The sequence below is a fragment of the Rousettus aegyptiacus genome, unplaced genomic scaffold (genome assembly GCF_014176215.1).
Source record: "Rousettus aegyptiacus isolate mRouAeg1 unplaced genomic scaffold, mRouAeg1.p scaffold_m13_p_14, whole genome shotgun sequence".
NCBI classification, from domain to species: Eukaryota; Metazoa; Chordata; class Mammalia; order Chiroptera; family Pteropodidae; genus Rousettus; species Rousettus aegyptiacus.
In genome coordinates, this window is record NW_023416289.1 from 57,181,869 (window position 1) to 57,197,681 (window position 15,813).

At 46.4% G+C, this 15,813-nt stretch overlaps 1 protein-coding gene across 1 annotated transcript in view; it reads left to right on the top strand.

Moving 5' to 3' along the window:
- Positions 1 to 9,471, top strand: part of LOC107509365 — a 951,183-nt gene extending 941,712 nt beyond the window's left edge. Inside the window, exon 14 of the mRNA XM_036232014.1 lies at positions 9,215 to 9,471. Within this exon, the coding sequence (XP_036087907.1) occupies positions 9,215 to 9,313 (99 nt within the window). The 3' untranslated portion in view covers positions 9,314 to 9,471. The remainder of the gene's footprint in view (positions 1 to 9,214) is intronic.
- The last annotated feature ends 6,342 nt before the right edge of the window (positions 9,472 to 15,813 follow it).

The window sequence follows — 15,813 nt, forward strand, 5'->3', positions numbered from 1 at the left end:
TGCAGGCAGCTAACTCTGGGCTCAGTGGAACTTAAGTGTAACTAATTCTCAGGCACTGAAAGGGGCAGGGAAAGCAGGCTGCCTGGGTCCTCACCGAAGGAGCTTTTCTCCCATACCTGGTAGATAGCTGTAAAATAATGGTTAGCAAATACGCGTTTCAAGACTAAGGTAGCTAATTGGGTTTGCGAACGGTGAGACCACACACACACTCATACACACGATGCTGAACGGCAACATGCAATCAAAAGCGAAAGAAAAAACTTGTGCAATACTCAGAAAGAAATAAAAATCAGTATCATTTCAATGATACTATTCTATGCACTTACTGTTTTTTGAGGCATCGAGAATCTAGGCACAGAAAAAGAAGTAAGATTTAGCCACTGTCTCCCAAACGTCAAGTGAAGAAATATAGGCAGATACAACTAAAAATAGCTACTTGGAGGAGGGGGTGGCACTCGAGTCAAGCCTTAAGAACGGGGAAAAAAATTGAACTTGAAACCAGGGTTGAACATTCTGGCTGAAGAAAGGATGAGCTAAGATATGGAGGTAAGGAAAAATGAAGAATTTACAGGAAACTATGCAATATCGTAGAATAAGTATAGAATGTTTCCGAGTTTGGTAGAAGAGGAAACAAACAAAAAAATAATTGTGGGTGTTTCGAAAAAAAAAAATAGCTGACACTTAATTCAGGAGATCATTACTTACCGATAGTTTCTGAACCTGGAAATAATACGATCAGAGATGATTCTAATGAAGAAAAATACAGTCGTAGGCAAAGATATTGTTCATTCAACAGACACTAACTGAGCAGATGCACCAACCCCCGGGCCAGTTTTTATAGTTGAGAGGCAAAGCCCGTTGTATATGAACTGTAAATAAAAGAAGCAGATGAAGAAAGAAAGGAAGCAAGATCTGTTAAGACTTGAAAACTTACAGGATGGAAGTAGAGATCAAGACATGGTGGACTCCATATTTTGGAGCCAAAGATAATGCGAGACCGGGGTGGGTTTATGTATAGAAACAGAGAAGCCTGGAAGGCGGGTGGTCGAAAGGGTGACCGGGGCGGGTTCAGGGGACGAGAGGGAAGCCCCGTTGGCACAGGTGTTACCACATACTTGATTTACGCTGGACTCCCCTGGAGGGAGGTACGAACCAGTATCTGGACGAGATGGGAGGAAGCTGGCAGAGGGAAGAGAAAGACCAAAAAATATATTCTTAAGAAGAAACAGGGAAAGCCAGTGAGAATTCGATGTGTTTTAAATGCTCCAGAAGACTGAATGTTACATTTTTAAACCAATGAAAATTTGAAAGTCCAGCAATGACTCCATCTAGACAAGTTCAAGATGGTTCTTATCCATAGTCCGGGGGGATCCCACTCCCGTCGATATGATCCTGGGAATAGCCCAGGATTTGTAAAGTGGTTGTTTGTTGTGAGTTTTTTTTTTTTTTTTTCCTCCTCCTTCCCTCCCAGGAGGAGCTACCAAATTATGGTCGCCTTTCTGAAGAGGCGCTAGCGACATAAATGACTGACAACAGCAAACGGTGTATCTTCCCGTCACCCATCCATTCACTGCTCGGAAGTTATAAGTATCACACACGCTGCACATGCGTCTTGCCCACGGCGCCTAGATTTGTAAAGAAGCCCGATAGACCTTCTCTTTCTCTCCTTCCGTCTCTGTCTCTCTCTTCTCCCAACCTCCTGCACTAGGCTTTCAATCTTCCCGAAGCTGAAGTTTGGTAAAATACTTAGTGTTTCAGAAGACCACGCGACCTACGAGTCTTCCCCTCGCGGGGGACAGATGCCAAGTCCTGGGACGGAATCCCTTGCTGACCTGTGTTTGAGCTTGGCAGAGGAAGTGGTGTTTGAAATTCACCAAGACGGGGCAGGGCGTTGAAAAAAATTACAATCCAGGTGCCTCTCCTGTCCCTCTAGCTGCTACTTTCTCCCGTCCCCTGCCGCCTGTGAGCGTATTTACTGAGTCAATTAACAAAAGATAACCTCCCGTTGTGCAACCATCAATAAATCAATCGTGTTAATACTGTCTTGGAATGTCCCCCACTATTGACTTTCGTATTGTTTACATTAGACACTTGAGAAAGCCAGAGCCCGTGAGGTGGCTCGTTTTGGTGTTAATGGATTCTAGAGGCGCCATTAATACATAGAACTCTCTTGACAAAATATTTCGCTCTCTCTGAGGTTCACCTGCTCCCTGAACCTTCACCTCGCTTCTGGTAGTGATGGCAAACACTTCTGAGCAGTAATGGAGCAGTCACTTAGGGCACACCTACTTCTTTGTGATTTGAATAATCTATTTCCACCCACCCGGGTCCCCACTGTCAACAACCCTCAACAATCTAGGGAATCAAATTAATCTTCAATTATGTGAAAGAATTTCAGGAACGAACACAGCTCAAGTTACCAAGTAACTTGCTGTTGTAAAAAGACTCGTACTGCCAGCAGCCTGAACATTTTGCGATTTTTTTTTTCTCTCTCTCTCCCTAATGATATAAGGGAAAAGTGTTCCCAACCAGTGATCATCTCAGAAATGTTGAAAGTGAGCTTTAAAGACGAGTGCTCCCCTCCCCCCCAAAAAAAAAAATCTTTCTAGTGGGTCTTCCAGATACATAAAACGAGGTTAAATATCATAATCATACAGTTGGAGGTAACGTTTTATTTGTGTTTTTACAACTTCCTTCTTTAAGGCGTCAGACCTACTTAGAGAATGGATTCTCTTAGGAGGATCCCGCTTTCCAGACCAAGGTACTTTGTAAAGACGCTGGACGGACAGAGATTTAAAAGGAAGGAGGGGGAAAAAAATTCCACCAGTCCTGAAGCTTCTGACGGGTTCAGATTTCAGCACTGGCTGCAGACGTGGGCAAAGTTCACTGCTCCCTTTACAAGGCATGCTACATACTTTTCAAGTTCCCACTTGCTTCTTAGAGAGGAAAAAATGTGGCCTCTGAGTTCAGGTTGCTAAGGACAAGCTGAGCCAATTTAACCATGCATTCCTCCTCTCAAAGCTAGGCCCTATGCTGTTGCCTTTTCCACAGTAAATACCAGAACGTCTTGATCCTCCCCTCTCTAAACAAATACTTCTTCTGCAGCTTCGAAGCCATCTTTCTTCCACAGTGGGCAATCAATTATTCCATTCGGTCACTTTTGCCGCCTAAGTGCAAGATGGACTATTATTCTACCCTGTAGCTCCTCTCATCAGACCCCTGGCTTTACTTTCCTCCTTGATAATGACGAGTATTTAAAATGCACACGACTCTTGGATAATGAAAGAAAACTCTCACTGTTCTAAGTTTTTCTTTTCCTTACTTTTTTTATTTTTTTTTTTGGTTTTAGTTTTTGTTTGACTTTGACCTGCTGATATATATGTCTGCTTAGGGTGTTTCGAAGAGGGCGAAGGAAACAGGCGGGACTTTGAAAGGAAAAACAGACATCTAATTGGCTGTCTCTTGCAGACCCGTCAGAGACCCTGCACTGAATACCTCTAACAGACATGAGTGACCTTGGAGTCTCTACGTGATAAACAAATTTTAGACCTTCAACTCGTTTTTAAAGCAGGATTCTTTATTCTCCTCAAAAGATTAAAAAAAAAAAAATGAATCCGTCATTAGCTAGGTATCTTATCCAAGGGAATAAGATTTGGTTTTCCAACTTTATAGATACAGTATTTTTTAAAAAGCAATTTGGGTCAATCACCCATTCGGTTCACGTGAATGTGTCATTTCACACGATGCCGTGAAAAGCAGAATGTGCCCGCATTCAAAGCGATAGCTGCTAAATCCCCGCAGTCCAGAAAGTCTTCCAGAAGGCCAGAATCCTTACCCCTAAAATTAACAACTGTCACGACATTGTGTACGTGCAATCTGGGGACTTCCTGTGCTGTAAACCACCTTGCGGTCAAGGCGAATCCTTTCGTGCTTTGAACAATGCGTGAGATGGCTGGCAAGTTTTTGTGAAGTGATGCGTGAGTAGGGGAGGCCGTAGGGAGAACCCCCTCTTCCTGTTGTTGTCCAAGGTAGGAGCCCCGCCCCCCACGGGTCCACACTCGCCCCTCCCTCCCAATTTCTTGGGGGGTTTGCTGGGGCCCATCCCCTCCCTTTTCCCCACTACTCGCCATTTCTTCCTTTCCATTATTCCTCCTCCTCTTCGACGTTGACTTCCTTTTTCAGCCGACCATCCCGTGTCGGTCAAGGCCTCTCGACATCACTCTGCGCCTCTCCCAGCTCTGCGCCCTGTGATGTGCTGGTCACGTGTCCACATCCATCGAAATGCTGTGGCTTCACTTTCTCTTCAGCAAGGCTTATCAGAGTTACCGAAAGACTGTGGCCAATGCCGCCGTTTGAGATTCCAGGACATGAAATAACAAAGGCATCCCCAAACAGTGCTTAAAAAATGGATTAGGTTTTAATATTTAATATTCGCTAATGTCACTTGAGAACGTTCAGTATAATAGAGAATATTTTTCTAGTCATGGCTTCGCTTTTTGTGGAAATAATGGCAACATTCTACATTTCAGGGATGAATGTGGGGCTCAAGTCCATATACCCCCAGCCATGTACCCCAATATCAGATCTTGCTTAGAGGTAAAGATTAATGCAAGATCATGAAAAGAGCACCAGACTAAAAGCCAGGAGCATTCCCGAGACTCTGTCTGATCTGAGTCTTGGTTTCCTCATCTGGAGTAGGAAGAAGTTGCCATTAATGGTCCCATGGCGTCTTCCAGGGCTCTTTTGTGAGGCCGTATCGTACTGACCACTCCGAGACACAGGGGCCATTGTTCCAGCCGTCTAGCAAAGGAAAACGAGGTGAAGTAACCAGGTCCCAATAAAGATAAATGGACTCGCAAGCTCCAATGTCAGAGACCAAGCCAACGGTGGCGACAGTGCGGGACAGCAGTTATAACTAGGGAATGAGGAGGTGCACACAGAGACCCGAGGGGTCACCCCGCGTCCATTCCCCTCCTCCCCACAGGCAGCAGCAATCACGACAGGTGTGGGGTGCAGTCACGTGGCACTCAGACCCGACCGTGCCGCTCTCCAGCTCCTCAGCGTTGCCCCGTAGGTGAACAGAACTCACAGGAAAAATCATGTCCCATTGTAAAGCGAAGATCCTCCCTCCTCCCCTGTTCTCATAGGGAGAAAAACTTAAAGCATCGCCTACCACTGGGCACCTACACCAGGCCTTACATTGGAGAGAGGGAGAGAGAGAGGGAGAGAGAGAGAGAGAGAGAGAGAGAGAGAAAGAGAGAGAGAGAGAGAACCGGCTTTGCCTTGTCGCGTAGGCTAGCTAACATCAGTTTCTAAAATATTCTGCTATTTCATCTCAACTTTCAACAACAGTCGAGTCTCAGGGTCGAGGCCTCAGGCACTAAACTGAAGAAAACACTGATCGTTAGTTCAGAACAAGAAAGCATCTAAGCATCTATGAGTTCAGCCTACCGTGAAAAGTAGAAATTCCTTCAGCAAAATCTCGCACGTGCCTGCCCAGCCTCTAAGTGATAATAATAACGATGATAACTATAATGAGAATGAGAAATGCTTATTTCAAACCTACCATGTGCCCGACGCTGTGCCAAGTGGATCAAGTAGTGATCGTAAACATTTTCGGGGGGATTTTTTTATACGCTAACTTATTGAATCCTTAGAATGCCTCTAATTGTATTCATGAGTCAGTAGAAATGGGAAAGGGTTAAATAGGTTGCAGGAAGTCTAGACAGAGGAGAGGTGGAGAGTGGAGCTGGAGAAACTAGCTCTATAGACTATAGCTTTCACGCTACTGCAGGGTCAGAATTTACTTGCGACAAAGACCGTAAGGCCCAGCAAAGCCTAAAATATTTATTGTCCGGCCCATGACTAAAAAGTTCATTTACCCCTACTGCAAATATTCGAAGGGAGTTCTCATGTCCTTCCCCAAATGTGCTTCTCTTATGGTGACTATCTCAAGTCCCCTCCCTCCACCAACCTCTCATCATCCTAGAAATTCTTCTCTTTGCCTCTTAAAATAGTGCCCAGGGGTATATTCGTGTGCTGGAATACTACTGAGCAATGAACAGTAAGAAACTACCCAGACACACAACACGACGACTCTACAAACCATTACGCTGAATGAAAAAGCCTTGCCCAAAGCACTTTTTATAGTATAATTGTATATTGGTGAAATTCTAGAACAGGCAAACTAATCTATAGTTAAAAAAGGAAGGAAGGAAGGAAGGAAGGAAGGAAGGAAGGAAGGAAGGAAGGAAGGAAGGAGAGAGGAAGGAAGGAAGGAAGGAGAGAGGGAGAGGAAGGAGGAGGAAAAGGAAGGAAAAACGACTCTCGTCCTCTTTGCCTATCCTTCCTTCCTTCCTGCCTCCTTCTCCTTCCCCTCCTTCCCTTCCTTCTCCTCGCTCCCTTCTTCCGTTTCCGTTTCCTCCTGCCTCCGTCTCCGGCTCGCCTTCGCTCCTGCCGTCCTCCTTCCTTCTCTCTCGCTCCCGCCCTCAGCCGCCCGCCCATCCTCCCTCCCGACCCCCGCCCGCCCCCCTCCCCTGCCCCTCCCCTCCCCCCCCAGAAAGAAAGAAAGAAAAAGAGAAAGAAAAGAAAGAGAAAAGAAAAGAAAACAGCATTGGTATTGTCTATGGGGGAAGGAGGCAGGGATTAGCTAAAATGGATGCGAGGAAATAGTCCAGATTTTGGCAGTTGTTTGGCTTACGTAATTGTATGTATTTACCAAAATAAATCAGAAAGCACACTTACAATTTGCACGGGACACTGTAGCTGCCTCAAATATTTAGGGGTGAATATCCGCAAGTTATTTTGGAATACAACAGAAAAGGCAATCTGATTGGATGATCGGATAGAGGGACAGACAGATACGGGATCGAGCAAAAATTGTACCGTGTTCGCTGTGAAGTCTAGATGGTGAGTGTATGGATGTTCACTGCCTGATTCTTTCAACTTTTGCATTTAAAATTCTTCATAGTGACTTTTACTTTTCGAAATAAGAATTTCCATAATAAAATGGGAGAGTATGTCCCAGTATGAGACAAACCACCTTAAATGCAGTACGAAGTGGCTCTATTATTTGCCTTCACCTGGAAATCATTTTTGTGTTAACTTTTATTTTCCTTGATGCAACTATTTGGACCCTAAGGGGCCCTTGTCTTAGACTCGCCCAAAGAGACAGCTCAGGTATAACCACTGAGACTACAGATAAGAATGTATTTGATGATAGACACTAACTTCACAGCAAGAGGCCATCTTTAATTTCTGCGCTGTTTAAATTCTGGGTCTGTGGTTTATTATAAAAAGATGCATAAAGAGAAAGCCACAAAAACATCCCCATTGAGATGCCTCCACCAAATTCACTTGCGGAAAACGGTGTAAACTCCGCCCTGAGTTTATACTCTTGCCTCGCGGAGTTGTAGAAAGAAAAGAAGAGTGTGTTTGATCCTGGCTGAATTCCTGGCCTTTTCGACCTCAACAGTAGGTTGTCATGTACTTCTCATACTATGGCTCACTGTCATTTGACAGACAATATGCTTGCTACTGTTACCGACATGAAATGAGCATGTGCGCACAACACAGATTTGAAAACAGCCCTCAAAATATGCAGCCTAATCTCTGGATTAACTGTTTCTTTAAAGGACCTCTGCGGCGTGCAATCCACAGGCCGATTCTGTCGCTTTTATCCAATGCCAATATTAGTAGCAATAACACAATCATGCTTCAACTATTCGGAGGTCGATTAGCTGGAAAATTCTGCTTTCTGAATGGAAGCTAAGAACCAAGGAAGTAAGCAAGAAAAAATCTCCCGGGCAGTCAAAATAACTGTGAGAGCATCAAGGTGCACCGAGCTCCTGTATTCACTCCTGGAGGAATCTCTGAAGCCAACATTCAAAATCCTGTGATACTCACCTAGGGGAGATTCTAGAAAGCCTGGAATTCCAGCTCAGACCTCACAAGAGGTCGCACATGGGCAGGCGCGTGCAAGCAGCAAGAATTAGCGCCCACCATTCAAAACTCAAAACCCGTTCTCATTTGGGAGGATAGAATTTAGGGGCCAAAATAGTTCCGCAGAATAGTAAAGATGGTCCTTAAAAATAAACAGAGGCGTGGCTGGAATTAGACATGTTCAGGATGGATCCGTCTGATAGTTGATGCTTCAGCATTTTTTTTTTTTTCTGATTCTAGCAACTTCTGAAAGGAACATTGGGTGGGATTTTTTTTTTTTTGGTTGTTTTTTGGGTTGTGTTCTGTCTTTCCTTTTCCCGTTCCTTCTTTTTTTTTTTTTTTTTTTTTTTTTGGCTGAAACTTATCGATGTTATTTTCTTTTCTCATCGTGATATTGGCCATCAATCTGCCCGCATCTCCTGGTCGAGGTGCGGCTCTGACTTCTCCCACACCCTTCTTCCCACAGGTGTTTCCTCTCTGTCCCTCCTCAATTTTACGTCCCCTTTACACAGCGATCTGTTTTTTCCCAGATTCTAGGCAACCTTTCCAGTTTCTGAGGACAACTTCCGACTCGTCCACGTGCTCACTCTCTTCTCCACTTCCCTCCTTTTACATTTCCGACATTCTTTCCACATCTTTTTCCTCCCCAGATCCCATGCCAGGCATTCTGTGCTCAGACATCACTTTTAAGTCCCTTCCGCGTTTCCCTCCATCTCAGACTTTTGTTCTCTGTTTTTCCGCCCTCGCTCCCTCCTGGGATTTGTATCTCGAATCCCAGCTCTCTCTCCTCTTCTGCCAACTTGAAAACTCGAGCCGAGACCCACCTGAAAATGCCCATGCCCTCCGCATCGGCACAGCCCCGCACCTGACCTTCGACGTGCATTTTTTTTCCTGAGTCAGCCCTCCAGCCCGTGGAGGGCCAAAGGATATTGCTTTGCTTTGCTCTCCTGAGTGTGGGGCTGGAGCCACCTTGCCCAGTCATGGCCACCATCCCATCAGCATCGGATTTCGAGCTAGTAGGCCTGCGTTCAGTCTTGAACTCGGCCTCTTATGCACTTGAGCCTCAGCTTCTGCATCCATAAAATGGAGACGATGCTCTGAGCCCGTTCTATCTCACAGGGTCGGTGAAGCCAGCAAGGCCATGTTCATGCGAGCTGTTCCCCAGATGTCCCTGCCTTATTCCTTCGCTTTGAAAGCTTCATCCAAATCAACATCCTTAGAATAAATACACTTCGTTCTCTTTTATATTCTTAATTTCTTCTCACTCTGACAGGTCTTTGCCGATTCTCCGCCTATCACCCCCCAGCTGAGGATAAATCAATTTCCTGCACCATTGTCGGATCGGGGCACGGACTTGTTGTCAGGGGGGTAGCCTGAGAGCAAAGTGCACCCCGAATCCTACAGCCGACAACCTGGCTCCATCACTTACTAGGGGTAGGAAATTGGAATCGTTTACCCGGCCTTATTTCCTCAGTTCGCTCATCTCTAACGCGGGGATTCTAGCCAGCATGGCCGCTGCAGAGGTGGTTGTGACGGTTCGGAGCAGCCGCAGGCCGTCCAGTCTTGGCACAAGCAGTGCCTGGCCAGCGGAAGCTCTCGAGAGCGCGCGTCCCTCGTGACCCGTTGCCACCCGCTCATTTTCCCCCGTAGGTCCGTCCACTCTGAGTCATTCTTCTCCTCCTGTCACCCACGTTCCGCGACAGCGGGTGCTGCCCGCGCACCCAGGGAAATCTTGGGGGGACCGTTCTGACTTGGACGCCTCGGGCGGCCCTGCTCCTTCCCAGGGTTTATCCTCGGGGCTCCTCCCCCCTCCCCTGCATTCCTTTCTGATGCCTCCCCACCCCCCCTCCATGCTTCCCCTCCCTCCCGACTAGAGAGAACCTCAGCATGGCAGAGTAATTCACTGATACAGCCTTTTCCATTCAGATCGCAGCGTTTGCCGCACTCCGCCCTGCGAAAAAGGCCAGGCCTCTGTGTCCCCGCCCCAAGGGAGGTTTGTGTCAAGGGGCCAAAGCACAGACACCTGGCTTTTTTTCCCCCCACAGGGCTAGCCCTGGGAGGAGATAATGCCTGCCTGGAGGAGGAAGGGCAAGCTGAGGGCGTGAGGGGTGGGGGGCGCCTTTGAGAGCAGAGCGAGGGGGAGGGAGGCAGAGGAGAGACAGCCTCGCAGATGAGATGGGGTGAAGGCCAGAGGGCCAGCCTCCTGGCAAGGCCCTGGGCCTCCCCTGGGGAAGGGGCAGGGCCACGAGCAGGTGGGCTTTAAGGCACGTCGGGATGACTAGACCCTGGCCCCAGGCTCGGTGAACGTTTCACCACTGTTCCCTGTACCCAATGTGCCCATGGGTGACAGAGCCACAGACGTGGCATTTCTGCATCCTGGGACAGTGGCAACCAAGGGAAACGGGACAGAGTAGCACGATCAGCCATAGCATCCAGCATCTGCTACCCGCCGAGAGTGTGCCAAGCACGGTTCTAGGATCTTTACAAATATCACCGCAGCTGCTCCCCAAGGCCACCCCATGTCCCCACATCCGCAGGCGAGGGAGCCACACCCGGAGAGGCCGAGCAGCCGCCCCAGGCCACACAGCCAGGGCACAGCGGAGCCCGGACTCCGCAGGCAGAAACATTAGAAGAGGCCACCAATTTGTTGGAAAGTAAATGCTGCGTAGTCCAAAAAATAACAACACCGAAACCGAAAATACAAGGCACTCCGAGTGCCACCGGAAGGGGACGCGGCAAGGCCCGGGACGGCAGCCATGCTTCTTTTTCATCCCAGACACCACCAGCTCTGCCTCCCCTGCCGAACTGTGCTTTGATGATGGAAATGTTGTCTTTATTCGGATGAAGCGGAGGTGCCTATGATTAGACTCTAAAGGGTCCACAGAGGCCGCTCGGAGCGCCCTCCCCTCCCTTTCATCGTCCCCGCGCCCTGACTTCCTCCATGCACATCACAACGTGCGAGTCCGCTCTCTCATCTGTCAAATCAGAACTAAGAACTCACCTCGCTCAGCTGTTAGCGTCATCAAGTGACTATGCAGTAGTTAGGAATTATTGTAATCATCATCATCGTCGTCTTCATCAACATCATCATCATCTTCAACATCGTCATCTTCATCTTCATCATCATCTTCATCATCTATATCATATCAACATCTTTGTCATCATCTTCATCTTCATCATCTTCATCATCCTCATCTTATCTTCATCATCATCATCATCTTAATCATTACCAACATCATCTACATCGTCAACATCATCTTCATCATCACCATCTTCATCAACATCATCATCTTCATCAACATCACCATCTTCATCTTCATTATCATATCAACATCATCATCTTCATCTTCATCATCTTCATCATCTTCGTCTTCATCAGTATCATCATCATCTTCTTCTTCAACATCACCATCTTCATCATCTTCATCCTCTTATCTTCATCATCATCATCATCTTAATCATTATCAACATCATCATCTTCATCTTCATCATCATCTTCATCATCATCATCTTCATCAACATCACCATCTTCATCATCTTCATCCTCATCTTATCTTCATCATCATCATCATCTTAATCATTATCAACATCATCATCTTCGTCTTCATCATCTTCATCATCATCATCTTCATCAACATCATCATCATATTCATCATTATCAACATCATCATCTTCATCTTCATCTTCATCATCCCAGCGGCCAGTCCTACTCAGTCCTACAGCTCCCCAGCACCCCAGGCTGACCTCACTGAGTATCTCTGCATGTCAGACACTGTGCTGGATGCTGAGGGGTCCCTACCAAGAAGGCATCATGATATAGATGGAAAAAAAGACGTGAGGGAGGGACCTTTCAATGTAATGTGGTAAATGCTAAAAAATGATCGCCCCAGTACCCACTGGGGGCCCAGGGCAAGGGGGGAGGGGAGGATTTAATGCCCCGAGTCTTGACAAACAACAGTGACCTCTGCCTCCCAGTGGGAACGGAGCTGGGAGCCCCCCTACTCCCTTCCCGCCCCTCCTGGACCCGAGCACAGTTCTGATACAACTCCAGCAGTTAATTTGAGAGTTTTGAGCAACACACGGCTTGTCTCATACTGGGCCACAGACCAAGCCAGCGACGGAGAAGCCAAGACAGCTCAGAGCTGCTGGCACATTCCAGAAACCCAAATCTCCAGTACTGCGTGGAATAAGAGGTGGAAAGGAAATTTCCCATGTGTCAATTAAACTCTCTGACCACGTGACATAAAGAGGAAATGTCGGCGTGGGATTCTGATTGGCAAAGTTCGAAGCCTCTGATTCCGATACCCAGATAGAGATCTGCAAGCTCTTAGGAGCACTCGGCCTCCAGACGCCAAGGTTGTGAAGAAATGCCTGCTTTTGGCACATTGGAGGGAGGAAAAAATATATATATATGGCACGAATAGCAGGCTTGGGAAAATCCTCTCCCTAGTTCCCAGAGTAAAGCGTGCACCGTCAGTGAGATCTAGAACTGTGTTCTGCTCACCTGCAGCTGTGTACGTCCCTAATGAACGTTCCGTTTTCAAAAAAGAAAAAAAAAAATGATGTGCTTTTTGACCATTCTTTTTCTAGAGGCTCTGGACTGACATGAAGCTGCAGTCCTAAGCTCGACTTTGCATTACTTGTCAGCTTGTGTCATCGTGAACTTGGCTCCAAAGCCCAGCCCCCCGTGTCTCCTTGGGGAAGTCTCCTTTGTTGCTGGCACAATGCCAGAGTCCACTCGTCTGTTCTGGGACGCCAGAGAATCGAAGTCAGAATGCCCCACGTCTGCCCGTATATCTGTTTATTACTGAACTCTCTGGGAAAGACAAGCTGAGTTATCATTCCGCTGAGAAAACCCGAGAGGCATCTCTGGGCACAGAGTATAGCGAAGTCACCGACGCAGAGGCGGGCTTGAAGAAAAGGCGTTAAACCGTCCACGCAGACCCCGTCACCACCGTGGTGACCGGAGCCGCATGAGAGCAGGGCTCTAGAATTCTCTTCTCCTCCCCAGCCCCTCACCCCAACCCTCAAAGATTACAAATACAATCGATTGTGACAGATCACTCCCTGGTCTTCCGCCTTAAACGCTATATGATAAATTGAACACGAAGTGACAGTCACAGCAAGTGTTCAGGGGCCTTATCTAAAAAAAACAAAACAAAAAAAAAAAACACAACCTAATTTCACCGAAGTTAGAACTCAGCGAACGAGAAAACGTGGATGTAGACCTGAGGCGTAATTCAAAACTTGCATCTCTATGAACACCATAATGGTTATTTATGGCTGGGATGATATGAATATTTTAAAACATTTCATTAAAGGAGTGCCCTGAAACGTTAAAATCGTATTGTTAGGCAGAGATAATATTTCAATGGGTCCTTCCCTGTGCTGTATGTTAATGGGACAAGGAAAAAAAAAAAAAAAAAAAACGAGCAGCCAACATAGCAAGACTGTTCTGTTCTTAATTTCTAAGAAATAGCTCGGCTTCCTCTTCTTATTATTTGGGGGTGAAAAACCGTCTTGGGCCGCCATTGTCTGTTTAAATTAAGTAAATGCAATTAAGACGAGTCAAATACACACAGGCTCCAATGATGGGTAAAATTAAGGTCACCAGTTGTAGCCCTAATCCAGCTACATTGCTTAATCTCAGCGTTAGCCATTACGAGGAAGCAGAATGGTGATATCTTACTAGTGCTGGCGTTAATGTAGGCTAACTGAGGAACTGGAAATAAATCCTGCAGCCTTTCTCGAATGTGCAAATGCTGAAACGAGAAAGGAGTTTCATTCCTCGCGACTGGTTCGGAGTTCCCTCTTTGGCTTTCTGTCCACTTCCAGGAAAAAAAAAAAAAAAGGCTTTTTTGGTCAACTGTCGTCCATTCACCTCATGCAAAATCCTCGCATTTTCCATTTGTGTCCAGGTCTAGGTCATTTCAACACAGAAAGTTCTGTGACTTCCTTCCCTTTAATCAATCTCTTCTTTCACATTCATAAAGATTACACTCACGTTGCCCGCTATTATTGTACTTTGTGAAGGAGTTGCTTCAGGTAGCCCGTAGATACGAAGAAAATACTGTGCCTGTGGAAAGAAAAGAGAGAGAGAGAGAGAGAGAGAGAGAGAAAGGTGGCCGTTTACAGCCAGGAGACAGGTACAGAATTGCAAAGGTCACCAATGAGTAAACAGATATTAATGGTTAGCCGGATAACTGGTCCACTAACAGGTCGCATTAATAATTAACACCCGGGAAAACCAGGCTGAGGAACAGAGGTGCCGAGCGAGCCCCATCCCATCCTCGACAGGACGAGTGAAAAACGTTTGCTGGTCCATTGTTGCGTTTCTCATGTTCTCACCAAAAAACAAAAGGGTGGAGATGGTCACGCGAAGTGGGACCGTCGATTTGACGAGTTATCTTAGCCTGACACTGACTGGTTTCTTGTTTTCGATGTGTGTAAAGTCATCAAGAGATGTGTTTGACCGCTGACCCGCAAGGTCTCTCTGAAAGTATGAGCTCCCTCGTTCCGGTATCATGCCCATGAGCCATATGAAAACTTCTGAGGTGACGGGTACATTTCGCGTGTTTCGGGTGGCAGTCACCCTTGCTTTTGTTGTTGTTGTTGTTGTTGAGAGACTTTTTCTTTCCTTTTTTTTCTTTTTCTTTTTTGAGCAGTTTTAGTTTCTGTCCCCACACACGGGCTCGCTCATCATCGGCGGCCCCCCCCACCCCCGCCCCAGAGTGGTACATTCATTACAATTGATAAACAGGCACTGACGATACATCGTGATCACCGCGAGTCTACACTTGTCACTCGTTCAGTCTGGGCGTCGCGTATTCCGGGGTTTGGATTGCAGCATAGTGACATGTGTCCACCGTTACTGAGTCACACAGAATGTTTTCTGCCCTGAAAACCCTCTGTGCTCCGCCGGCTCGTCCCTCCCTCCCCCGGCCCGCGGCGACCTCTGACCTTTCCACTGTCTCCGTAGATCTGCCTTTGCCAGCATGTCACAGAGTCGGAATAGTACAGCGTGTAGCTTTTACAGAGTGGCTTCTTTCACTTCATCATATACCTTTGAGTTTTCTCCTCCGTGTCTTCTCATGGCTTGACGACCCATTACTTTTTGAGTGCTGAATAATATGATAAAATAATAAATGCATCTCAATTTCTTTATCCTGCCGGAGGACATCTCGGTTGCTTGGAAGTTTGCGCAGTTCTGATTAAGTTGCTGTGAACATCCATGTGCACATGGATTCTGTGTGGATGTAAGTTTCATTCCTGCATTTTATTGGGAAAAGTCAAAGCCAAACTTTTGGATGGGGGGGGTCTGAGGGGGGGGGCGGCGAAGGGAACTTTGGTGAGTGAGATGCCCCCCAGGACCTCGGAGAACAGAGACTTGAAGGTACCTGAGCCCCACAGATTGACATCCTATGAACCCACCGATATGATGACATCTTTTAATTTTTTTTTTTAAAGGAGCCAGATTTTATGCAAAAACTGCATTTCTGGACTTTTAAATACTGACAACTTATCGATGCTTGGGCCAAATAATACGTACTTACTGCCAGCCACATCAGCCCAGTTTAAATCCCTTGTCTGAATTAAAAGCACACAAACAAACAAAAACCCTGCAAATATACCGAGGAGGAAGAGAGTCTGAGTGTATCTTTAAAATCGATTATACACTCTCTTCTCTTCTCCTCTAAATACATAGTTCCCTATAGAAATATTAAAAAAAGAAAACTAATAAAATAAGACAATAGACTTAATAAAGAACCGGAATATCTGTAAGAATCTCAACCTTATTCTCAGAACTATATGACTAAAAGTCAGACGAGATACTGGTTTTTTTATACACACACACACACACACACACATACA